Below are 24,905 nucleotides of genomic sequence, written 5' to 3' on the forward strand. Positions count from 1 at the left end.
GAGCAGGAAAAAAAGAAAGGGCAGGAAAGAGGGAAGATCAGGAAATTGCTCCCACTAAAAACCACTGTCATCACCCCCATTTTCCTCCCTTTTCCCCAAACTTTTTATTTTTCACCCCAATCCTTCCTGACCCTTTTCCAGCTGGCCCAGCTGGCTCAGAAGCAGGAAGAGGGAAAAGCTGGGAAAAAAGAGAAAAGCAGGAAAAAGAAAGAGCAGAAAAAGGGAAGGGCAGGAAAGAGCAAAGATCAGGAAATCATTCCCACTAAAAAACTGCTGACATCATCCCCATTTTCCTCCTTTTTTCTCCAACTTTTTATTTTTCATCCCTATCCTTCCTGACCCTTTTCCAGCTGGCCCAGGTGGCTCTGGAGTGGGAAGAGGGAAAGCAGGAAAAGGAAAAGCAGGAAAAAAGAAGGGCAGGAAAGAGGAAAGATCAGGAAATTGCTCCCATTAAAAAAAAACTGTCATCACCCCCACTTTCCTCCTTTTTTCCCAAACGTTTTATTATTACTCTTGATAATTCCTGACCCTTTTCCAGCCAGAAGCAGGAAGAGGCAGAAGTTGGGAAAAGAGAAAAGCAGGAAAAAGAAACATCAGGAAAAAAGAAGGGCAGGAAAGAGGAAAGATCAGGAAATTGCTCCCACTAAAATACCAATGTCATCACCTCCATTTTCCTCCTTTTTTTCCTATCCTATCCTATGGTTTTCCCAAACTATCCTATAAATGAACAAAAGTATTAATGACTGATGGGGCAGGAGTGTTCTGGAGGTCAGTGGTTGGCATTGCTTGAAGTGAGGAGATTTTAGGGAGAGTTTTTAACTTTAAATTTGTTGTATTGCAGTTGGAAATAGATCATCTTTAAGGCCCCTTCCAACCTAACCCATTCTATGGTTCTCTGACTTGATTCTTCTCACATATTGGTTATTGATTATTTGATCATATTATTTTAAATTATTTTTAAATGATATTTATTTTAAATTATAGTTTTAAATTTTATTTTAAAATTATATTTATTTTAAAAATTATTTATTTGTTTTAAATTATATAAAATTCAAAATTTAATTTTAAAATTATTTTATATTATTTTAGTTACTGAAAACACTGGAAACACAGACCTGAGAGCTGAGGTAGTGATTTTCTGCTGGTTGGGAAGTTCAGGAGTTCTGTCCTCTTGAGAACCAACACCAGCAGACAAAATCCATTGTCTGGAATGGAATTCCATTCCCAATGGAAAAGCAACGAGATAGAGAATTTGATGATAAAACATTTGTATCCTCCTCAGTCTTTCCTGATCCATGGAGACCAATGGTATCACGGTGTGTTTGGGCCAGAGTTAGAATTAATAAAGCCATAAACAGAACTCCACAGAAGTTAATATTTGCCTTCAGAGTCACCAAATCATGCCTGAAGTGTCCAGGTGCAAGTGATGGATCTTGAAGGAAAAGACCCCTTGCTCAAAGGAGCAAAATGCAAAGAATATTCTTAATTTTAGGCACTGGGCAAGGATTATAACTCAAATATAAATCTCACCAGAGCACCACAGAATGCTTTCCATAAAAACTGGGCTCCTCAGAGCTCAAATCTACCCCTCTCAGGATTCATTTACATCTTCAAATTCACCTCTCAAGGAATCTCTATCTGAAATCCTATCAGAAAAGCAGACTGGAAATCTTGCATGAACAGAAACAAATTTCTCCACCAAACCCAGCTGCACTGAAATGAATTTTCACCCTTTATTTTTCTCTAAGAAAGATCTGTGCAATTTCCTGGGGGAGAATCTTCATGTCAGGACTCAGCAGCGGTAACCTGAGATTAAACCACAGATTTGGGTCTTATCTCCTACAGCTATCATTCTATAGAGCTGTGAGGCTCTATAAATGAATTTACAGGGGTGTTTAGGTGACCACTGCTCAATTTTAATTCTGGATTTAGGCAGAATGAAGGAGTTTGGAGTTCAGACCACGACTTAGGTTAGTAACAAGGGTAAAAAAAAAAACTTAGTATATTCTAGAAAATTGTCTTCCTTTATTTTTAAGAGTTGAAAATCGGATGGACCGACCATGTAAGAGTCTGAATTTTTGGGCTGATTAAGTGTTTTATCTTGCTAATGTCAGATTTTTTTTTGAGAAGATAAAATCATTCTTTGAGAAGATAAAATCATTCGGCCTCGATAATACAAAAACCACTTCTATATCCTATAAAATACTAAAGCTGTGAGTCTACAATGGTTTAATGATTTTCTATTTTAGAATAAGATCGAATTTCAATCAAAAAGAAATAAAATGCCTCATTTTCAAGAATTCAAATGAAACTAGCTGAAATGTGAAAAAAAAAAAAGGTCAGGAAAAAAACCAAAATTGTGAATTTTTTGTTTTCCTGGGAATTAAGGAAAACATGCAAAACATCTCTAGTTTGATACAGCTTCTTATTCTGCTGGAAAACTGGTTCAGAAGAATAAATAAACACATTTTTGACAAGATGCAAGATCTCCTAGGCTGAATCTGGCGTGCTTAGCCTAAGGGGTCTCCAACTTTTTCATGGCCTGGGGTGAGCAGAAACATCTCCTGGTGCCCTCCCCACCCATTCGCACTCCCACAACATCCCTGTGGCAACAGCTTCCCTGGGAAAGCAGCGTGATTAGGAAAGGATAAACCATAATTATTAGCTATCATTGGATGTGATTTAGCACCTGGAAATAACGGGGAGGAAATGGTGCCAGGTGCTGAGTCAGCAAACTGCAGCCTTACCAGGGAAGTGTTGCTGCCCTGACCATGAAACTGCAAGGGAAACGCTCGTGGAGGCCAATAAAAGTTCCTAAGTTGTGTTTCAGGAGCTGCAGGGCCCTGGTTGTGACCTGCTTTGGAATATCCAGCTGGTTCTGAGGTGGCTCCATGGGAAATGGAGAGGCAGGGGAAGGAGGATCTGCTCTGCTGGATCCAGAACCAGAACCAGAACCAGAACCTCTCATCTCTGCCTTGCTGCCCACCACTGCTCCTGGCTGGGTCGTGAGTGCTTTGTAAGCTGCTTTTCTTCTCTGGGAAGGGTGAGATGAGTCAAATTGAAACAAAAAGTGAAAGACACTTTCTGTTTCTCCAGCCAGGACCTGCTCCCAGGGCTTGAGGACAGCTCTGCATTTCCCAGGGTCTGGTGGCTTCCTGCATTTCTCTTTTGTGTTTTCACAGCAGCATACAAATATTTGGGTTGGAAAGGACCTCAAAGATCATCCAGTGCTAACCCTGCCATGGCAGGGACACCTTTCACTGTCCCAGGCTGCTCCAAGCCCCATCCAACCTGGCTTTGGGCACTTCCAGGGATCCAGGGGCAGCCACAGCTTCCATGGAAAATCTGTGCCAAGGCCTCAGCACCCTCTGAGTAAAGAGCCTCCAAACATCTCTAGAATTCACATTCTGTAGATGGCTTTGCCATCAGATTTTAGGGTCACCTCCAGCCAAAGCTCCAGAACTTCCCTGAGGTTCACCACCCCACCTTCCACCTCCTTAAAAAGCCTGCCCAAACCAAAACCGGCCCACAAGAGCTTCCTTCAAGCCCTTCCCTGGAGCATTTCCAGACTGTGACTTATCCACATCCCTCTCTTGTGGGCCCTCCTGGCAGCGGCCTCTCCAGGAGCATCTCTGTGAGCCCTGGCAGCACAGGAGGTGGGCAGGAGACAGCACCACACCCTGCAGGGCTTCATGGCTTGGGGTCAGCTTCACACACAGCCCTCAGCTGCTTCACCCATCTCATGCTGCTTTCCAAAAAATGCCACTTCTGTGCACCTCCTTTGCACAGGGAAACTCCCCACCTGCATCAGGTGGAGCTCCCCAACCCCTTTGCATCCTCCAAGATTTTGGAGCTCCCCCAAAACCTGCTTTCCTCCTTTGTCCTCACTGCTCAGCCTCGAGTCAGCTGTGCCCTCATCATTCCCAGGAGCACATCATTCACCTGCACAGCAGAAATCCAGAGCCACACCAACCCTCCTGAGCCATTCCTGGTGACTGATCCCTGCCTCTCTCTAAACCCTGTGGATCTTCTCGCATGGGCAAGTCCTCACTTTGAAGGAGATGCTCCCAGAAAGATGAGGCTGAGGAAACAAGGAGTGGGAGAGGCTGAACCATCCAGGCACAGGCTTCTCCCTGCACCAGAGCTCAGCAGGGAATGTGTTAAACAAAATCCTGCTGGGAAACTCCATGGTGCTCTTCAGCATTCCCCTGCCAAGCAAGTCCATCACAGGAAAAACCAGGCAGGGCATCTTTATCCACCCTGGCTTTCCTTTATCTCCTCCAGGATGGAGAGGAGAAAATCATTCCTGAAAATCATTCCTGTCAGGGGTTATTTGGGCAAGTCAAAAGTTTAGTGTGGTTAGGAGGATGCTTAGGGTCAGTGATAGGGCTAGTATGAACAGGATTATGTTTATTACTCTTCTCTGGATTTAATACAGATTCTAAGGATTGGAAGTCGATTGTAATTACTATACTAGAAGAGTAAGATCCTCATCAGTAGATAGAAATATAGAGGAATAATCATACGACGTCTACGAAGTCCAGCTGATGCCTCAGGTTTGAGCTTTTATATTTTCAGATTCTGTGCTGCTTTAGTGAGTGGGTCTGGGCTTCACATCAGGGCATGGTGAGCTCTGTGCACAGAGCAGGGAGACAAAACAATTCCTGCTCCAGCTGGGCACCAAGGACAAATGATCCAAATCTCAGCCCAGGAGCACAAACACCGTGGGCTGGAGAGAGAAAAACAAGCAGGGTGGGACTGCAGGGGCTAAAGCTGGAATGGGACAATGAACTGCAAGATGCAAATGGAGCAGAGCTGATCCCAGGGAGAGACCCCGGGAGCGCTCGTGCATTTTGGGGCCATTTTGGTTCATCTTGGGTGCAGCCCTGGCTGGGCTCTTGTGCTGCCCAAGGTGCATCCATTGATTAGGATTAATAAATCCCTGCTTTATTCTTTAGCTCTGTCTATTCTCTGTTCTAGATCAGCCTTCTCAAGGCATCACACCCAGATGATCCCACAGCCCCTTCTGCCCTCAGATTCCCCTCCTCCATTCAGCACCGCCAGCTCCCAACGCATCTCCCGGGGAAGAAAAGCCACATTCACAAGCTTGGATCCCTCTTTGTCGGGAGGAAATAGAAGACACATTTTCCACTCCTTTTGGCTCTTTGGGACGTAGCAGACACATTTATGTCCTCAACCAGCCAAACCCACCCAGGGCTGGTTGGTTCTGGAGCCATCCCAAGGCAGCCCCCAGCTCATCCCCCTTCCCCCCAGCATCCGGGTGAAGGCGACCAAGGCTTTGCTGTGGCTGTTTCCCTGCTTGGCTCCCATCCATGAGTGTGTGTGTGTGTGTGTTTGTGCCTCCCGTGGCGCGCCAAGGGCCCGTTTGGGGCCGGGATTCTCCCGGGACAAAGGGATGCTAATTCAGCTCCCTCTGCTGTTCCCTTTTGTCTAGGGCCAGCTCCCACGCCAGGACTTGGCACTCTGGGGATGCGGCAGAGGGAGCTCCTTGTTGCGACCAACCTGAGCCCTCTTTGGGGAATGTACCCAGCAGGGAAAGGGGGAAGGAGGGCAAGGGGGGGGGGATGGAGATAAATCCGTAATTCCGCGCATTGTGAGCGCAGCCCCAGGCTGGAGGTTCCAGCGACTCCCGCCGCCGGGAGAGACGGCACCGGGTTTGTAGCCGTAACAACAAAAAAAAAACCACCAAAAAAACCTCCCAACAGAAAACAAAACAAGAAAAAAAAACAAAAAACAACAAAAAAAGCAAAAAAAGCAAAAAACCACAAAAACCAAACCAAACAAACAAAAAAACCCAAAATCCCCCAAACAAAAAACAAACAAAAAAAAACCCAAACAAGAAAAAACAAAAAACCAAAAAACACCCCCCCCAAAAAAACAAAAAAATAAACCACCCCTCAAAAAAAAAGAACCCAAAACAACAAAAACAAAAACAAAAACAAAAACAAAAACAAAAACAAAAAAAAACAGAAAAAAACAAGCCAAAGAAACACCACCAAAAACCAATACAAAACAACAAAAAAGAAAAAAACCAACCAACCCCCCCAAAAACACCAAAAAAACCCCAAAACCCCTAAAATAATCCACAAAAAAAAACCCCACAAAAAATCAAAAAAACACCAAAAAACAAACAAACAAACAAAAAACAAAAACGAAAACCCAAGCCAAACCAAGAAGCCCCTGCGTGTCAGGGTTGACAGATGAGTGGGAGGTGGAGGGAGCACAGAGAGCAAACGGGATCAGCTCCTGGAATTGCTGCCATTTCCTTTTCCCCATCTCTCCTCTCAGGGTTTGCAGCCTGCGCAGGCTGTTGGCTCTTTACAGCTGTTTCCAGCTGTTTCCATGGGCTGTCTCCTCTCCAGATGCACGGGAGCCAGATCTTTATCCCGGGCTCACTTTATCACAGGGAGCTGATGAGGTCAGAGCCTCTCAGAAACCCAAAAACCCGAGGGCACTGGGGATGGAGAGGCAGACACAGCCAGGTGTGATGTTATCCACAGTCTCCTGGTGCCATCCCTGCCCAGGGCTTGTCCTTGGACACCTCAGAAGTCACCAGAGGATGAAGTGACCCCTCTGATGGTCCCACCTGGCTCCAGCAGCTAGAGGAGGAGCTCCTCCCCACCTCAGCACACTCCTGCTCCCAAAAGCTGAGGGATAACACCTTGGCACCTTCCCTCAGCGTCTCTGTTTGCTGCCCTTGCAACCTGCCACGGCTCGGGGGAAGCTGCAGATCCCCCAGGACTCTGTGGGATGCAGCCACAGCTGCTCCAGACCTCGCCAAAACTGCTTGTCCAGCGTGCTGCAGCTCCAACACGCTGCCTTGCACCGAGTTAGCCACCCAAACCCCAGGTCAGGAATGCTGAATTTGGGAATTTGGGCTGGAATGGGCTCAGCAGTGCAGTATTCCCTCATCCCATGCAGCAATCCCCACTCCAAGCTCAATTTCCACAGACTGGAATGGGCTCAGCAGTGCAGCATCCCCTCATCCCATGCAGTATTGCCCACTCCAAGCTCAATTTCCACTAAATCCAACTGGAGCTCCTGTCTGGAGGAGCCCCAGTTGGATTTAGTGGAAGCTCAATTTCCACGGGCTGGAATCTCCAAGCTCAATTTCCACAGGCTGGAATGGGCTCAGCAGTGCAGGTTTCCCTCATCCCATGCAGCAATCCCCACTCCAAGCTCAATTTCCACAGGCTGGAATGGGCTCAGCAGTGCAGCAATTCCCACTCCAAACTCAATTTCCACAGACTGGAATGGGCTCAGCAGTGCAGCAATTCCCACTCCAAACTCAATTTCCACGGGCTGGAATGGGCTCAGCAGTGCAGCATCCCCTCACCCCATGCAATATTCCCCACTCCAAGCTCCCGTTGGGTTTAGATGTCCTGCCTCTGGATTTCTGCAGGCAAACCTCTGGATTTCTGCATCCTGCTGGCTGAGAGGAGCTTGCACAGTCACATTTTCAAGCCTGATCCTTCCAGTTTCCTTCCCCATAGTTACAGGGCAGAGTTTGTAGATCTCCGTTGTTGATACCAGGGCAGCTGCCCAAATTGCCATCAGCGGGGAGGGAGATGGGGTGGGGCTGGAAATCAGATCCTCTTGGGAAGAGTTTCATGAGAGAGAGAGGAGAGAGAGTACCTCCTACATGTAACAAACCTCCTGGATGGATCAGTATCTTGTGGCTTTCTGCTCATGCCTTACTTTATTGCAGAAGTGGAGAAGGCTGATCCAGAGCAGGGAAAAGGAGGCGGGGGGGAAGTCTCCAAACTCTGTTTGGCTCGGAGACAACTGAGATGCCAGAATGCCATCAGGAAAATAGGATGAGATCTGCTAAATGTATTAATTTTTAAATGGTTATGAGATGTTGTTATGCCTTGAATAGCAAGGGGCTGGCTGCATTCAGTGGTCCAGGAGATCCTTCCCACGTGCCATGTGGTTCCATTATTAAAATAATGGAACCCCCTCTCCAGCTGTGGCTGGATGTCAGGATTGCTTTCCAACAGGAGAAACATGAGGGGTGGGAACAATCTGCCCCCAAAATGGGCCTCCAAGAAGCACCCATGGAAGTCTGAGGCTGTAGCCCTAGGCTCCCTCTATAGTCAATGGAGAGAAATAAACATCTTGCTATGATTCATGTTATCCTGAGATAGGTGTCTGAGATAGGTCAGATGAATTGCTCCCCGGAGATGCCGACTGCTCTCCACAGACTGCAAAGGGAGCCTGGGGTGACTGCTCAGACTCTGACAGCTAACTCTGGGAGATGAGATCAGGCCCATCAGGGAGCCCAGGCAGCGATGCTGTTATGACACAGCAAGAAAAAAAAATATGGAGGAGACTTGTGACTCCAAGGGATGATAACTGAATTTAAAAGTCTGGTTCCATTCTCGCCTGATCTGGGGAAAAACTCGCATGGATTTCACCAGGCATGAGATGAGCTTCCTCATCCACAATGGTGAAGAGTCAACCCTTGAACACAGCTTTGTTTGGGCTTTCTTGAGAGAAAGAACGCATGGGGCTTATCCCCAGAAGGTCTAGAGTCCAAAATAAACCAAACTTCACAAATGAGCCGAGCCCAAAGTCAGCCTGGCAGCAAAGGTGACAGTGCCCAGCATTCCACAGGAAACTGGACGTGATTTGAATCCCACCTCTCTCAGGAGCTAGACAGATGCCTTCTCTGCCCTTCATGCAGTCCCTGGGAGCACGAGTCTTCTCATCCAGAGCCGGTCTCCCTGGATTCCCTCAGTGATTGATGGAGAGACGTAGAAACGTCAGGGTGTGAATAATTTAATCCAAACTGTCTGGAATACCTCAGATGAATCATGCCCTGGAGGACCCCAGCAACAACTGGAACTACCTCGACCTGTCTCGCTGTCTGGCGTCAAGGACCCAGAGTTTTGCTGACCTGCAGGCCCCAGTTTTAACTTTTTAGGAAGTCTAAGTAGCAAAGAAAATAGTCAGTGCTAGAAGAGAATACAAAGGGGCTGGTTGTCAACACCAGAGCAGTGGAGGAGATTTGTAAAGAGGAGGCTGTCTATCTCTTGGTGATATGTCAAGGCAAAATGTCCTTTGGGAAGAGATGTTGCAGTCAAATTCAGATTTTGGTTTCGTTCCAGAAGTCTCGAGGGGAAATTCTCCAGTCTGGATCACGCAAGAAGCCTGCCTGGATAATGACAGTCACGTCAGGCCACGAGCAGGCATTGTGTGCTCTGCTGTGGGAAGGAATGAGGCCCTGGAGATCCAGGGATTCCAGATCCTGTTAGGATGCTGCCCCTCTCCACTGCCAGGGGACCTTCAAAGGGGTTATTTGGTGTCACTTCCTGAAGGACACTGTAGGACAGTGTCATCTGCAGGAACGTGGTGAGGGAAGACAATAGGGAACGTCCGGGCTTTGTGGTCATTCTGGGTAGGTAACAGGGAGATCCCATCCCATCCCACCTTGATTTGAGATGGAAGTTCTGGAAGGCAAGACGACCCCCAGTTTAATAGCAAAGCAATGCAGTGGTCTGAAATACTTCATATTTCATCCCATGCTCAGCCTGGTGGATGCCCAAACAGATACTGCACCAGAAAGGAGACTCATGAGAAAAGGAGACTCAGGGCTGCCCCCATCACTCTGTGCAGCTCCTGAAAGGTGCCTGTGCTCAGCTGGGGCTGGGCTCTTTCTCCAGCAGCACTGACACAGCCAGAGCACACAGCCTCAAGCTGCACCAAGGGAAATACAGGTTGGATAGCAGGAAAAAGTTTTCACAGAAAGAGTGATAAAGTTCTGGAATGGCTGCCCGGGGAGGTGGTGCAGTCCCCATCCCTGGGTGTGTTTAACAAAGCCTGGATGTGGCACTGGGTGCCAGGGTTCAGTTGAGCTGTTGGGGCTGGGTTGGACTGGATGACCTTGAAGGTCTCTTCCAACCTGGTGATTCTGGGAATTCTGTGAATTCCATGAGTTCCACGAACTCCGTGAATTCCGTGCATTCCGTGAATTCAGTGAAAGGACAGGGCTTTGCTGGCCACAGACAGGATTAACCCCGGGGGACACGAGCAGAGGGTCACTCCACTGCTGCTGTGACTCTCGACATTTGCCTCGGAGCAGGCTCAGCAGCCAACCATCATTTCCGGAATGAATTTACGCCCCTGGGCCTTGGTCACCCATCGGGTTCTCGTTTGTCCGCTGGGGAATTTGCTGCACATCCTCCCAGGGCTCATCCCATGGGTGCAGAGCCACGGGACACCCCTGCCCTGGCTCCTTCCCACCTCCCTGTGCACACAGAAAGGGCAGGAGTGGCTTCCCAAGGCTGCACAGCAGTGTTAAAGTCTAATAAACAAGCCCTGCCGGCCGGGGCTGAAAGAACCCGAGCCCTCTCCAACAAAGCATTTAATCCAGTTTGGCGTAACCTTTGACATTATTAGGGATCTCAGTGACCCTAATCCAATCAGATTGATTAACTAAAGAGGAGACCCCATCAGCAGACCCCCCTGTGGCCTCTGCTATTTAGCCCTGACCAAACAGTGGGAGAGACGTGCCGTATTTACACCACAATGGGTCGGCGCTGAGAACCTGTTTCATTACAGAGAGACTTAAACTCCCATTACTCCATCAATGTATCATTCTTCAATAGTTCATTAAAAGCTGCTCCTCCACAATAACTATTAACCATTTCTCAGCCCAGCTGGCAGGTTTAAAGCCCTGGCCAGTCTTTAGCAGAAGGAGGTGGGAGTGAGTGAAAGAAATAAGATAGACAAGGGCTCCCTTTTTAAATTTAAACGAACAGTGGGCTTAAATAGTTGGAGGTAATTTACTTTTATTGAATGGCGGGGGGAGGAGAGAGGGGAAACTTTTATTTTGACTTAATTATGTGCCAAAGTCCTTTAAAGAGACAGGGCCATGATAAGCTTTAATTGTATTACTTCTCTTGAGATTGGTTCATATTTCTACCCAGAGGAGTTTCAAAGAGAGCTCACGCGGCACCGAGAGACTCTAAACTCACAGCTTAAGCATGAACAGCCTCTTCAGGCCACAAAAGCTAAAATAAAGGCAAAAGGCACAATTCCCAATGCAAGGCACTTTGGCTGGAGATGGAAAATGCCTGCCAGGCTGCACTGCTCACTTTCTGCTGTCAGTGATGGGGTGTGCTTCTCCTACATCCCCCAGAGTTTTATCCTGCCTCTTTTTAGAGGCAACTCAAAAATCTCCCCTTCTCCTTGGTGAACTGAAAGATGCAATAACTGCATTAAAAACTGCCAGGCCTCTCAGGCAAGGGGCTGAGCATGAGCTGTGGCTCAGGTGGTCACTTCAGGTCATGTGGCCATTGCCATGTTCTTCTTCACTTCATAAAATACAGGTGGAGAAAAAAATAACAGTATTTTTCCTTTCAATATTAAAGTATTTTTCCTTTCGATTATTTTGTTGCAAAAAGTCAAGTGGGAGGTTCTTTCTACTGTCCAGCAGTTGAGATTTGAGCTTCTGGCAGACCAGAAATGAGTTGTAACGTCTTTATATTAGAAATTATAAGCAGATTAAGTTCAGGTAGAGAGAAGGAGATCAGACTCAATTATTTCCCCATACAGGAAAACAGGAATCCTGTTTTTTGCATTCCAAGTAGTCCAAACTGACCAAAACTCCCATTTCCTGGGGATCTGCAAGGAAGACCCAACAGTGGCACCTGTCTGAATGCTTCTCCATGAAGCTGCACTCCTGCCCATACACTACCAAGGCCACAGAGGAGGAGAAAAACCCCATCCCACAGCCCTGACCCTAAAGCTCATCTCATTACACCCCTGCCATGGGCAGGGACACATCCCACAGGCAGGGACACCTTCCACCTTCCCAGGCTGCTCCAAGCCCATCCAACCTGGCCTTGGACACTGCCAGGGATAGAAAGTCCACATCTCTCTGGATAATTGAATAAATAGGGTGGGATGGGGGAATTCTGCTCTTCCTCTGCCCTGGGTGACATACAAAGAGCAAGAGAGATTTAGGGTCAAGTGTGTCCTTCAACAGCAGCAGGTCAGGATCCCCTGCACAGCACCATTCCCTGGTAGCTGAGCTCATCAGTGCCATTCCTGTTTAATGTGTGATTCACCCCAAAATCCCAGAATTGTTAGGGTTCCAGGGACCTCTGGCGATTAGGCTTGGCTAAAAGAAAATTGTACATAAATATAGACTTAGCTAAAACATGTGGGATCTTTCTCCATAAAAAGGCAGATGGGGGAAAAGAGTCTGGTTTTAGAGGAGATATCAGAACATGGCTCTTAACGGGACCAGAGTCTGGTGACAGTTTGGCACTGCTGAATCACAGCTCAAGCCCAGTCCTGAATGAGCAATGAGCTCCCACAGCAGCAAGGGCAGCCCAGACAGTGAGACTTGGGCCTGGAAAGGATTTCCTGGAGGCATTAAAGTTGATCCTTTTTAGTGAAAGGAGTGCAGATAGTGTGTGAGGCAAAGGGGAGATGCTGTAGGAGCTGCTGAGGGAGGATGGGGTTCCCCACTGACTCCCAGGAGAGCTGCACTCAGATCCTGGGCGCCTTAAAATCCAAGCTGCAAAACAGATTTTTGCTTCCTTGCTTTCTCTCTCTCCTTTTCCCCTTCTCTCTTTCAGGGTAGGAGCTCAAGTATGTTCCTACCCTGGGGGATCTGCCGCACAAGAATGCGACTGAGATGGTTTTTTTTCTCCCCCCCCCCCCTCCTGCTGTAGGTGAAGCAAAACTGAAGGGTGGTTTGATTCTCCCTCAAGGAACAACATTCTTCAGTTATGAAATCGTCCCAGTCTCCTCTCCCTCCCTGAGCCCGGCTACCGAGAGCCGCCAGCGTGGGGCAGGGACGGACCCTCGGTGCCGGCCCCGCTGGGAGATAGTTGGGAATTTGGGAGATGGTGGGATTGGGGTTCCTCTGGTCAGCAGGGAGGTGAGGAGCAGTTTATCCACGGGGATAATGTGGGGTGTAAAATCCCAGAGTGTCTGGGAGAACATTGGCCAGGGCGGTCGTGGACTCCCCATCCCTGGAAGTCCTCAAGGCTGAGCTGGAGCAACACGGTCTAGGGGAAGGAAATGCCCAAATCTGTTCTGATTTGGGGGGAAAAACTTAAAAAAAAAAAAAACACATGGGAAGCACTGAACACACCCCAAGGTGGGTAAAGATCAATTACATACACCAGATTCCCTGAAAATATTCGAGATGTTCCCTTCTCTTTTATATGAGAGAAGGAGGGAGGGAAGGAAAGGAAGGAAAGGAAGGAAAGGAAGGAAAGGAAGGAAGGAAAGGAAGGAAAGGAAGGAAGGAAGGGCCCTTTTCTGTCAAAGGGAAAGGCAAAACTTAGCCCAGACTTAGTGAGACCAGCAGGACCAGGCTGGGTTTTAAAAGACACCCAACAAGTTCAAAGAGGGATAAAGGAGTTCTCACAGGCTCCTACCAACCTAAAAGGGAAAAGACCAGATACTTAAGCTTAGCTTAGGGCTTATATCTCACAAAATTCAACAACCTAGGGCAAAAAAATTCTGAGAGTTCCCACTTCTATCAAGGGGTGCAGAAACAGTTGCCTGAATTTGCACGCTGTCCTAATTTACTGTGTTCACAACCAAGGAAAGCAGAAGTATTAATTGATGGTGATTTCCCCAGGCCTTTGATCTTCATTGCATTTCATAATAGTATAAAAACTGATGTTATCTGCTAAGTCCAGTCCCTAGGAACCATCCCCAACAGCCCATCATTTCCCCTCTGCCATCATCTAAAGAGCTGAAATCACAGCACAGGGTCAGGAAAGGAGCCAGGTCCTGCTTGAGCACCGCAAACACAGTAACGCTCTGTGCTCATTCCCAGGGTGCAGGATCATGGGATAACTCATGCTGAAAGGGACTCAGGGAGGTCTCCAGTCCAACCTCCCGCTCCCAGCTGGAACTGAGATAACCCCACTCCTTTATCCAGCTCAGGTTCTATGTCCATACAGGACATTTTACAGGATTTTTTCAGAAGGGAACGAGCTCACAGGAGGTTTCTCAAGACCTCTGCTGCCAATTCCACCACAGATGTCCCCAAACCCGTAGCTCCATGTCACAGACAACTTTTATGAAAAAACCTTTCCTTAGGATTTTTTCTTCTGAGAAGCTGAGAGACCTCAGGAACAAAATGTAAACATTGATTATCTGCTGCTGTGGAATGCAACAGGTGGATCTGTGATTGGCCCATGTTGGTTGTTTCTAATTAATGGCCAATCACAGTCAGCTGGCTCGGACTCTCTGTCCGAGACAGAAGCTTTTGTTATCGTTCCATTCTCTTCTATTCTTAGCTAGCCTTCTGATGAAACCTTTTCTTCTATTCTTTTGGTATAGTTTTAATGTAATATATATCATAAAATAATAAATCAAGCCTTCTAAAACATGGAGTCAGATCCTCGTCTCTTCCCTCATCCAAGAACCCCTGTGAACACCGCCACAGCTCCTCACTCACCTTTATCCAGCACGGGCCCAAAGATGGCCAAGCTGTCATTGACAGTGGTGCAGTTCCACCTTCTCCCTCGGAACTGGTGCTGGCATTCCCGGATGCCAATCTTCACCCCTTCTGCCACGCTGGGCATGATCTCCACGTAGTTGCGGCAGAAGCGCAGCTGCTTGGGCACCAGCCCCGGGATGCTCCCACACAGGATGGGCTGAGTCCCCAGGGAGGAGTACTGGTGACCAATGGCCAGGGACCTGGGCAAGAAAAACAGGGAAAAGAGATCTGTGAGGCTGGGGTTCACCCTTGTGCTTGGCTCAGAAGAATGGGAACAGGAAATCAACGTCTTTAGTTCCTCTGGGTTCCTCCTCACCAGAAAACACCATTTTCATTGTTATCCGTCACCAAAACATCTCCTGAAGTTCCCTACAGGCCCAGCAAGGCAAAAAAATCTACTTTAAAATATCTTCCTTTCATTTATCCTCCCAAACATCCTCCCTTCATTTATCCTCCCAAACATCCTCCCAAAGCCTTAATTCATCGTTCTGCTGTGAAATATTTCTTCCCTTCCCTTCCCCTTTCCCTTTCCCCCGCTTACCCTTCCCTTTTCCCCTTTTCCCTTCCTTTCCCTTTTCCCTTTCCTCTTTTCCCTTTTCCCCTTTTCCCTTCCTTTCCCTTTTCCCTTTCCTCCTTTCCCTTTTCCCCTTTTCCCTTCCTTTCCCTTTTCCCTTTCCTCCTTTCCCTTTTCCCCTTTTCCCTTCCTTTCCCTTTTCCCTTTCCTCTTTTCCCTTTTCCCCTTTTCCCTTCCTTTCCCTTTTCCCTTATTTTCCATTTTCCATTTACCCTTTTCCCTTTTCCCCTTTTCTCTTTTCCCCTTTCCCCTTTTCCCTTCCTTTCCCTTTCCCCTTTTCCCTTATTTTCCATTTTCCATTTTCCCTTTCCCCTTTTCCCTTATTTTCCATTTTCCATTTTCCCTTTTCCCTTTCCCACCAGGGGGTCAAACATGCATTTCTTTCTCTGATACACAAGCACACCTCCACAAGACGTTTCATAGGAAATTTTGGCAGCTGAGTCAAAAGCACTTTCGGAGCTACCCAAAGGAATAACTCCAGCAGCTGAAACCACCGAGCTCTGAGTCTTTGGAAAGGCAGCACCAAGAATTTGGGAAGGGGAACAGCATCATTCTGTGGGGCTTTAGTTAAAGTGAGGGGAGTGAAATTAAAGCCAAACCAAACCAACAACCCAAAACCAATCCCAATTAAACTTGAGTGCAAACTCTGTGCTTAGCCCAGTGGAAGTCTTGAAAGGAGTGTCCATGAACCTTTATGTTGGTGAAGCCTTGGAGACAAACAAGTCAGCTCTGCAGGGAGATCAGCAGATATGCAGCTAATTACATAGATTTTTAAAGTGTTTTTTACTGGTGCTTCTAATAATAACCTTGATTACTAAAACTGAAGGGATTTTTACAGCATAATTTCCTTTTCTTCTAATTAAATCTCTTGATTGTCTTTTCTGCCCTGAATTAATGACAAAGAGGAACCTGCCTGGGCAGTGTGTATTTCTGTTTACATTCATTTTTTTGCTGTGTGGTTTTCATTTGGGAACAGCATGGTGTGTTTAAATTATCAACAGGGCTGCCAGGGAATTAAAGCCTTCACTCTCTTTTGCTCTGACTTAAAAAATAACACAAGAATTTTATTGTTGCCAAAGTCCAGAAGAAAATTAGCTTGACTTTAGCAGTTCTCTAGGCTAGGATAAAAATTATTTTAAAATTGCTTTGTTTTAAAGAGAAGGGTCCTTGCAGCCAATTAACTCCTCTCCTGGAGGGGACCTGGTCAAGAGGGGACAGAAGGGAAAAGAAGGTGACATTCACATGGTCAGGAGCCACATCTCAAGGGCTTTGCCAACCCCAGATTAATCCTTACAAATCCATCCTTTCCAGACAAATAAGGACATCCATTTCTGGATCCCAAATGACTCCAGCTAGGAGTCTAGAACCTGGATAATCAGCTCAGCCAAGAACGTGCCCTCCACTAAATGAACTTCAGATGGACAAGGTGTGTGGAAAACCAAAGGATTTCCAGCTGGTTTCCTGAACTTAGATGCCTCTTTCCACCTCTGCTGGACTTCTGGGAGATGATTAATCTCAATATTAGAGGAAAATTCATCCTACCCTAGGGAGGGAGGCTGAGACACACAGCATGAACTGCCCTCCAGAAGTGCCCCTTCTTTCCATCGCATTAAAAGGGAGAAGGAGCTCAAAATTGTGTCCGTGTCACCCACCCTCCAATGCTCGCTGGGGTGTCTCCAGCTGACCCCAGGCTGCTTTTGCAATCAGGGAGCAGCAGACATTTCCATGCCCCTGCCCAGCTGAGGGGTGTGCTTGGGGCTGGGGTGAATCATGGCCTTGCCCCCAGTGGCTGTGCTGGCCAGACTCAAACCCCCCCGGGTGGCTGGGGCATGTCTGCACCCTGGGAGCCTCCAGGTGAATCACACCATGATCCCCGACAACCAGCATGGGATAAGTTCCTTGAAACTGTCCCACCCTGGAAAGTTCAGCCCTGGGTTGAAGGACAAGCAGAGACCTCAGCTGGAGGAAGGAGATGAGTTCCCGCAGGCACCTGCAGGAACCCACAGGAGAAAGCTGAGCAAAGGACCCATTAAACTCATTTTCCTTATCTCACTGGCTAGATACGGGGTTTTCTGAGCTTTAGATTAATTCAGGGTACACAGCTGGCAGAAAGCCATCTGTGAAATGGAGCCCATGCCAAGTGTACATTTTTGTTTCGCTGTTAAACATTCTACAAAGCACAGGACCAAAATTTCTGGACTAAAGACACCTTCTAAAACATTTTTCAGGCTTCAGAGGACTTGTTGAGTTGCCTCTGTCTCCTTGTTGAGTTTTAATTTTATTCCTTTGAACTCCCACGAAACTAGGATTTAGGAGGGATTCCCAGCTTTAGGATTAGGAGCTAAGTGGTCCTGTCTCTGTGAACCATCTGAAGAGATGCCTTCATTGAAATCTCCAGGGAAAAACATTAGTTTACTTGTTCCTACTCATCCTCCAGCCATCGACTACAGAGAATCCAAAATGTGGCTGTTTTCTGGTGTCTGAAGTTAACTTTGTGGGAACGTCTGTAGAGTTTGTTTCCACATCACCTGCAGCCACCAACATCCTTCCCAAAGCTTTCCAAAGTCCCTTACCCAGCTCCCAACAAAGAGAAAGCATCCATGAGTTACCATCAACCTGTTGCAGGTTGTGAAGCCCGAAGTATTTTTTTGAGCTGTATCAGTAGGACCCTGGTGAAGTTTAGGATTCCAACCTCATAAACTTTAATCATATGAACAGCCAAACTCAAGACTGTCTCTGGGTTGGTTTTTCTTGGTGGTTACTACAGTGGTAAAATGAAAATACCAGCCATAGGAAGAGGAGTTTGTAGGCTGGTGCCCTCAACTATTCGTTTCCGTTGCTGGGAAGATTATCTAAGATTAAAAAAAAACCCCAAAAACATATAGAAATACCACTAATTGCTTTTCCACACTGCTCCATGCTCAGTACAGCAGGGAAACAGTCACACCTGACTTTGATCTGAGTTACAGTCTGGAAAGTTTAATCTGCAAAAGACAATCTCCAGCGAGAGCCTTGTTCTCAAGGCGTCATCAGGCCCCGAGACGGGGCAACACAAATTTGGTGTTTCATGGGGCACTGTGGAGTCACTTGACTCTCAGCTGGAGAAGCAGGGTGGAATCTCAGAACATCTCCCCATCAGCAGTGGTTCTGCTGTTGAGCAGAGCTGAGCACCTTCCTCCTCCTCCTCCTCTCCTCCTCCTCCACCTCCTGCTCGTCCTGCTCCTGCTCCTGGCTCACTTGCAGCTCCTGGAGCGTGATAACATCTCTCCGAGCACCCTCTTTTGGTTTCTACTTCACTTCCAGCTGTAAACACTTTCTCTCTCTCTAAAGTCAATTTATCTTTAGGAGAACCCAGTTCTTTCAGCTCCCTGTCATTATTATTGATCATCAGGTGGGAACCTCATGAACCTTCCAACCTTCTCCTCCACCCAGAAAAAACCCAACAACAACCCAACAACCAAACCTTTAGAAAACATTGGGAAAGTCTGTAAAGATCAGAATCTCATTTCAGTGTTGCTCAACTCTCTCGTGGCTCCCATCATTCATTTTTTTTCTCTCACTGTTTCCAATGATCAGACCTGGCGTTTGCATTTTTCCACGCTCCTAAACAATCTCCTTCATGTGGGCAATTTTGAGAATGTGGTGTCGAGAAATGGGCTGAGCGTCATCTACTGTGGTCTAACCTTCAAATTCCCCGAGCACCAGCACTTCCTGGACGCACTGACCCCAACCTCTCCCTATCCATGCAGAATTCCTGGAGCTCTCAATTTTACAAACACACTCATGCCCAGAACAGGCTCTGCTCAAGTCTGAACCACGGGAAAGGGTCAAAAAGTTGTTCCTTTCAAACCAACCAGGCTTTCCTTCCCACTAGCACAGGAGGAGCCATGAAAACACTGCTCTGTATGTCCACAGCCAAAGTTCTTCGCTTATCTCTAAGCCTTGCATGCCCTGAAGTGTTTAATTCAACCTCCAGTGAGCATTTTTCTTTGCCAACACACCTCGAGAGCTCTTCATTTCCCTTATCTCAATCTATCTGCTCCTTCAGCAGAACCGTTGTAAATAAGTACCTGGCCACCTTCTTAATAAATTACATGGGCCCTCCCTCTTGGAATGGACACCCCAGCCAGGTTACGAGGGAAAAATATGCAGGAAATACCTGCAACAGAGGTTTTTTTTTTTTTCCAGAAAAATAGAGGGTTTCAGCTCTGCATGACCTCACTGTACAGCACCACTCTGCTGACTTTTCAAGGTCACCACCTTCTCAGCGTGTCAAAAGTCCTTGACACATCAGGAGCAGTGTGTGGAGACTCCTACAGCTGCTTGCTTCTCCCTGAATTCTCTCATTCCTGAGCTTTGTTTTGCTATTTATCCTGGAGAGGCTTTTTGAGAGCTTCCTCCAGGGATGTCCTTCCAGGTGCCCTGACACAGGGAAAATAACTTCATCTATTAATGCTGAACAGCAAGGGCGCAACTTGCCAAATTACCCCAGAGAAGACCCTGAGGGCACTTAAATCCCACCAAATATTACAAACTGAGCACCAGGAGTGGCTTTGCTCCTCTTGTCCAGCTTGTCCTGGTGAAGAAGTCAAATCAAAGGATGTCCATCTGCTCATAGCAGAGGGGATTTATGTTCTCTTGTAGATGCCTTCAGTGCTTCTCCCTTTTCAGGGAGCCCCCTAACAGCAAGATGCCTCCTCCAAATCTTTCCTATAATCCATCCAGGTTTCCAGCGGTTCACCTCAGCCCCCGTTCCTTTCTAACTCATTTTGGCTGCCTCTCCGTTGTGCCACACATCCCTTAGAAGAATCTCAGCCACGTGATGAAAGAGGGGACAAATTGCGAAAAGTGGTTTCTCTAGAAAGATGCATTTTCCCAACACATCTGTGGTATAATGATCCTAAAATATTGAAATTGAGCAGATGGCTGGAGAAGTGTCCATAGGTTGTGAAAAGCTGTGAGGAAAACTCCTCAAGGGCTGTCTCACATCTCCTGGCACCAGAGGGGCTCACAGGGAAGCATCCTACAACACCCCAAATAGACACTCTCTCATCTCTCACCATAACCCTTCAAGTTGACCAGCATGAAATCCATGCATCTGAGGCTGCCTAAAACCACTTTTTGGTTTTTTAGAGAAATAAGCAGCTGGAAGGCTGTGAAGGTTCCAAAAATGGGGGCTGCCATGCATGGCTAATGGCACTGAATGTCAAGAGGCTCCTGGGGAAGGATTTGGAGGCAATTCCCAAAATCCTTCAGCACACAGGGCTGCCACAAGACAGATGGAGTGTGGTGTCCATCCAACATGGACAACTGGAAGATGGGAAGGATATCCCAGAGGTTGAAACCAGGAACAGGAGATGGAATTTTTTCTGTGTGTTTTCCACTATGGACACAAATATTCATGAGACTCTTGGGTAGACACATGGGGAGGACATGGACCTGCTGGGGTGATCCCAAAGAGTATCTGCAAAGTTGATTTGAGGGATGGAGCATGGTTCCTACAAGGAAAGGCTGGGAGAATTGTATTTGTTCAGCTTGGTTTGAGAAGGCTTTCAGGGTGTCTTCACTGTGGCCTTCCTGGACCTGAAGGGACCCACAAGAAAGATGAAGAGAGAAAATGTATGAGCCTGGAGTGGCAGGACAAGGGAGAATGGCTTCAAACTGCCAGAGGGCAGGGATAGATGGGATATTGGAAGGAATTGTTCCCTATGAGGGTGCTGAGGCCCTGGCACAGGTGCCCAGAGCAGCTGTGGCTGCCCCTGGATCCCTGGAAATGTCCCAGGCCAGGCTGGACAGGGCTTGGAGCAGCCTGGGGCAGTGAAAGGTGTCCCTGACCATTGCAGGAGCAGAATGGGATAATCTTTAAGGTCCCTCCAACTCAGGCCATGCTATGGTTTTATGGTTCTATGGTTTGAACCACCAGCCCAGAGGCCAGGCCAGTGGACAGGCAGGAAAACTTCTACATTCACTGAATGGCCTTATTTTTCACAGAAAATACCAATATTCCAGCATATGCTGTGATTTTTTCTCTGTTTTACTATGAAAACAAAACCTAGAGAAATTTTAGAATGAAAAGAAGAGAAACTTGTCACACCCCATTATTTTAAATAGAAGAGGAAATTGTTCTGCTCACTATTGTCCCTCCTGTATCAAAGTAGTTTTCTTCTGTGACATTAAAACTATCCCAAACCCAAGCAACTACAAAATGTGGACAATAGCAACAATTTTAATTGTTGTTTTAGTTGAAAACTTGGAAACCACCTTAACACAGATCAGCAAAATGATAGGTCTGGCTCTAGAAGACATGAATCAAGTAACTGATTCTGATGAAAGATATTTTTTTCGGTTTGGGGGTTGTTTTTTGTTTTGCATGGACCAGTAGCAATCAAGCTTAGGCCTAAGCAGTCTAATTACCAAAGTGTCAGACTTTAAGTCAGGAATTATGACTCTCTGCAATGTTGATTGGGGTGGGGTCTTCAACATTTGGCTCTGGGCATCTCGCTATCAAGACTATTTCCAAGAGGTTCACAGAAGGAAATCTAAGCCTGTTAGACAGCACAAATTCTGTCCTTCCAGATTTTTTTTTCCTCCAGCCTGGAAAAGAAAAAGGCTGCAACCTACTGGGTTAACTGTTCTTGCTGGATAATTCTTCATCCATCTCCAAGAACAGCACAAGGGCTATATTTAAATCCTCTTTCTTTCTCCTCTAACCCCGAAAGTATGCCCATAATTGTGTGGCCGAGCCCAACCCTGCACACACACAGAGGTTCGGAGGTGCCTTTTTCTCCCATAATGATTCCCTCACCCTTGCCCTGTATGAATAACAGCGGCAGAGATGGTGATGATGCAGCAGCACTGGGCTTCTGCCGCGCCTTTCATCAGAGCATCCCTGAGCGTGGGACTCACCTCACCCCACTGTGACCATCTCAAAGTTTGGAATCTCGGCCAAGCTCGCCGTCTACCTGAGCCCATGGAGCAAGATCAGCATCTCCAGAGGGCAACTCAGCCCATCCTCAGAGAGATGCCTCAGATAGGGGGGCTGAATCACTGGAGATGCCCAGGAGGCAGCACTGGCTGTGCAAAAATGAGGAGCACAAACTGGACACCTTTTTTTTTTCCAAGCTGAAAGCAGGAATTGGGAATTTCACCCTTTTTTTTTTTTTTTTTTTGGCAGAATCTCAGAAATCCTTGGAGGGCTGGAAGAGGAGGCCAAGGAAAGTCTTTGCTATCTCTAACAGATTGTTCAGAGTGGTTTGAGGCTGGATTTGAAAAATAATAAGCTCAGTGGCAGCTTCAAGTGGGTGCTAAGAAAGCAAAATTCCCTGAGCTGAGGTTTGGCCAGGACAGTGAATTCCCACAGGAACTAAGGCACACCACAACACTCAGCACCTTCCACTCGGAGTGCAAGAGATGTTGCTTTGACTTTGTCTTCCCTTAGGATCTACAGAACAGAGGAGGAGACAGAATACAAGTATTAACAACCCAGTTCCTTGGAAAAAGTCTTTGGAACTCTTTAATTACCCAAGGCAATTAACTCCTTTGCTACACATGTCATCTGAGAAACAGCCCAGGCAGCAGAATAATGGCCCCTCAAACCACGTTTTCAAGCCTGGGTCCAGGTCCCAGTGACCCTGGTGCTGCTTCCATTCCCCATCCTACATCTGGGGCTGCTCCCTGGAGGTCTCCCCGCTTCAGATCTTCCTCCATTTACCTCCTAAAATGTGCCAGGATGGCAGTGCAGGGTTTTAGAGATGTATAAGCCTTAACATTTTAATCTGCCACCTACACTGCAGTTTATGAGCGCTGTAAATCTCGTGCTTAATAATGAACTCATCTAATGATATTGCTGATGGATAAATTCACCTGGGACAAGGAACAACAGTTACTTGCAAATGAAAGGGGAGTAATTTAAAAAGTTTCATGTAAACACCTTTGCTGCCTTACTTCTGACTTCTCCCAGCCTAACCCCTCTCAGGGTTTCATGACAAATGGAAAGAATGTGTGTTTGTGAGGCAACCACTGGCTGGCTTGGAAAAGAACCTGCCTCCTTCTCCCCAGCACAATGCTTATATAACTTGGGCACTGGAATGAAGTTTTAGGTGAAAATAGCTCTAATTTTCTGGGTCAGGTGCGCTAAATTAGGGGAATGGAGGGAAGGGATAAAGCAACATATTAGGCAATGAAAAATGCCTACACAATGCAAAGATATTTGGACTCCTACTCTGAATTTCAATAATAATTAGGACTGTGGCTAGTCCTAATGCTCCCAGTTCTCCCCCCTCCCCACCCCTAAAGCATCCCAACTTGAACCTTTTTTAAATGCTCAGCAATATAAAGTACATATTGTGGTTTCAAACCTCTCATTAAGGCTCATCCCCGTGCACTGAGGTCTGGCCTGGGCTATGTCAGTGCTAAATACCTTGGAGGACTGGGCTCAAAGACCTCAGATCCCTGCAAAGATTGGATTTGGACTTCTAAATTGCTTAAGTGCTTAAGCGCTTGGGGGAATTTTATCCTGAAACTCCTCCGCCAGCGAAGCCAATTTTGAAATGAGAACCACGGATGGAGAGCGCCGTCATTTTGAGGTTTTGGGCAAGAACAGCAGGATTTGCACTGTCCACTGCTTTGGCAAAGCAAATTGCTCACATTTCTCACCCTTTCCTTGGCGACTGTCATTTCTCACCCTTTCCTTGGAGAAAGTGCTGTGAATATGCATCGGGTGAGCGCACACAGACCCTCACACACACACACAGGGCTGCGAGTTCCTCCTCTGGCTTCCACTGACTCATCAGGCTCACCAAATGTGTGAACTCACGCTATAATGTTCTCCCAGAAAAATAACAAATTGATTTCATTTTTACAGGCTACAGCATGCTATATAATTGGAGACACTGCCTTGTCAACTCAGACCGGTCTGACCCGACCAGAGACATTGCTTACAGCTGTTTACGGAGCCATAAAGTTTCCTCCTCTTTGTTTTTCCTTCCTTTTGCACTCTCTCTCTCTTTTTTTTTTCTTCTTCTTCTTTTCCCTCTAATGATTCCTACAACTACTTTTTGTTCTGGTCATAAAATACTCCTAAGGAAAATGCAGGAAGCCTTGATTTAGAGAAGCACTTCAGCCAGTGCCTCGTGTTAACAGAGGGGCTTGAGCACATATTTAAAACTGAGCATGTGTTTAAGGACTTTTATTGCACCCAGACAGTCAATAAGGAACTTGTCACACTGTTATGTGCTTGCTTTTTTTTTTTAATGTAATTATCGATACCAAATTAGAAGTTTGGATTGGGCAACCTCAGGGATTGTTTCCTTTGCAGACCCACAGCACAGCTCCAGTTTCATCGGGAATTTTGCCATTTCTCATTGTCACTGGGTCCAAATCTGAAACATTTGAGGAAGGGCAAGCTCCCACATTGCTTTATCAACTCTACTGAAACTGCCACCTAGGACTGGGCACAATTTTTTTACATGACAGAAAAACCCACCCTGAAATCTTCTGAGTTTGGCATATTTGCCAAGCACTCACAATAAGCTTAATTTTTCTGACCAGTGTAAAAATAACAGTTTTATAGAGGGTGGATTTGCAAGCAATTGTATTTTGTGTAAAAATCTTTTGTGTTTATCTTAAAATACTCAGAACCTCAAAGCTAAGTGAAATGTTTTGATTTTTTGGAAAAAAAGGATTTCTGATCACATGCCTGATTTTGCTACCATGAAAAAGTTGCTTCAATTTGAACTAATGAACTGGAAAAAAAAAAATCCCAAACCCAAAAGGGCTTTTCATCTACTTGCACTATCCATCAAAATACCTTCTAAGTAGCTGGCAATAAATTAT

At 46.6% G+C, this 24,905-nt stretch overlaps 1 protein-coding gene across 1 annotated transcript in view; it reads right to left on the reverse strand.

Moving 5' to 3' along the window:
• Positions 1 to 24,905, reverse strand: part of WNT3A (Wnt family member 3A) — a 103,124-nt gene that overhangs the window by 30,580 nt on the left and 47,639 nt on the right. Inside the window, exons 2-3 of the mRNA XM_031062956.1 lie at positions 14,456 to 14,697; positions 13,422 to 13,425 (exon numbers count right to left, since the gene is read on the reverse strand). Of these exons, the coding sequence (XP_030918816.1) occupies positions 13,422 to 13,425; positions 14,456 to 14,697 (246 nt within the window). The remainder of the gene's footprint in view (positions 1 to 13,421; positions 13,426 to 14,455; positions 14,698 to 24,905) is intronic.

Source organism: Geospiza fortis, unplaced genomic scaffold (genome assembly GCF_000277835.1).
Source record: "Geospiza fortis unplaced genomic scaffold, GeoFor_1.0 scaffold34, whole genome shotgun sequence".
Classification (NCBI taxonomy): domain Eukaryota; kingdom Metazoa; phylum Chordata; class Aves; order Passeriformes; family Thraupidae; genus Geospiza; species Geospiza fortis.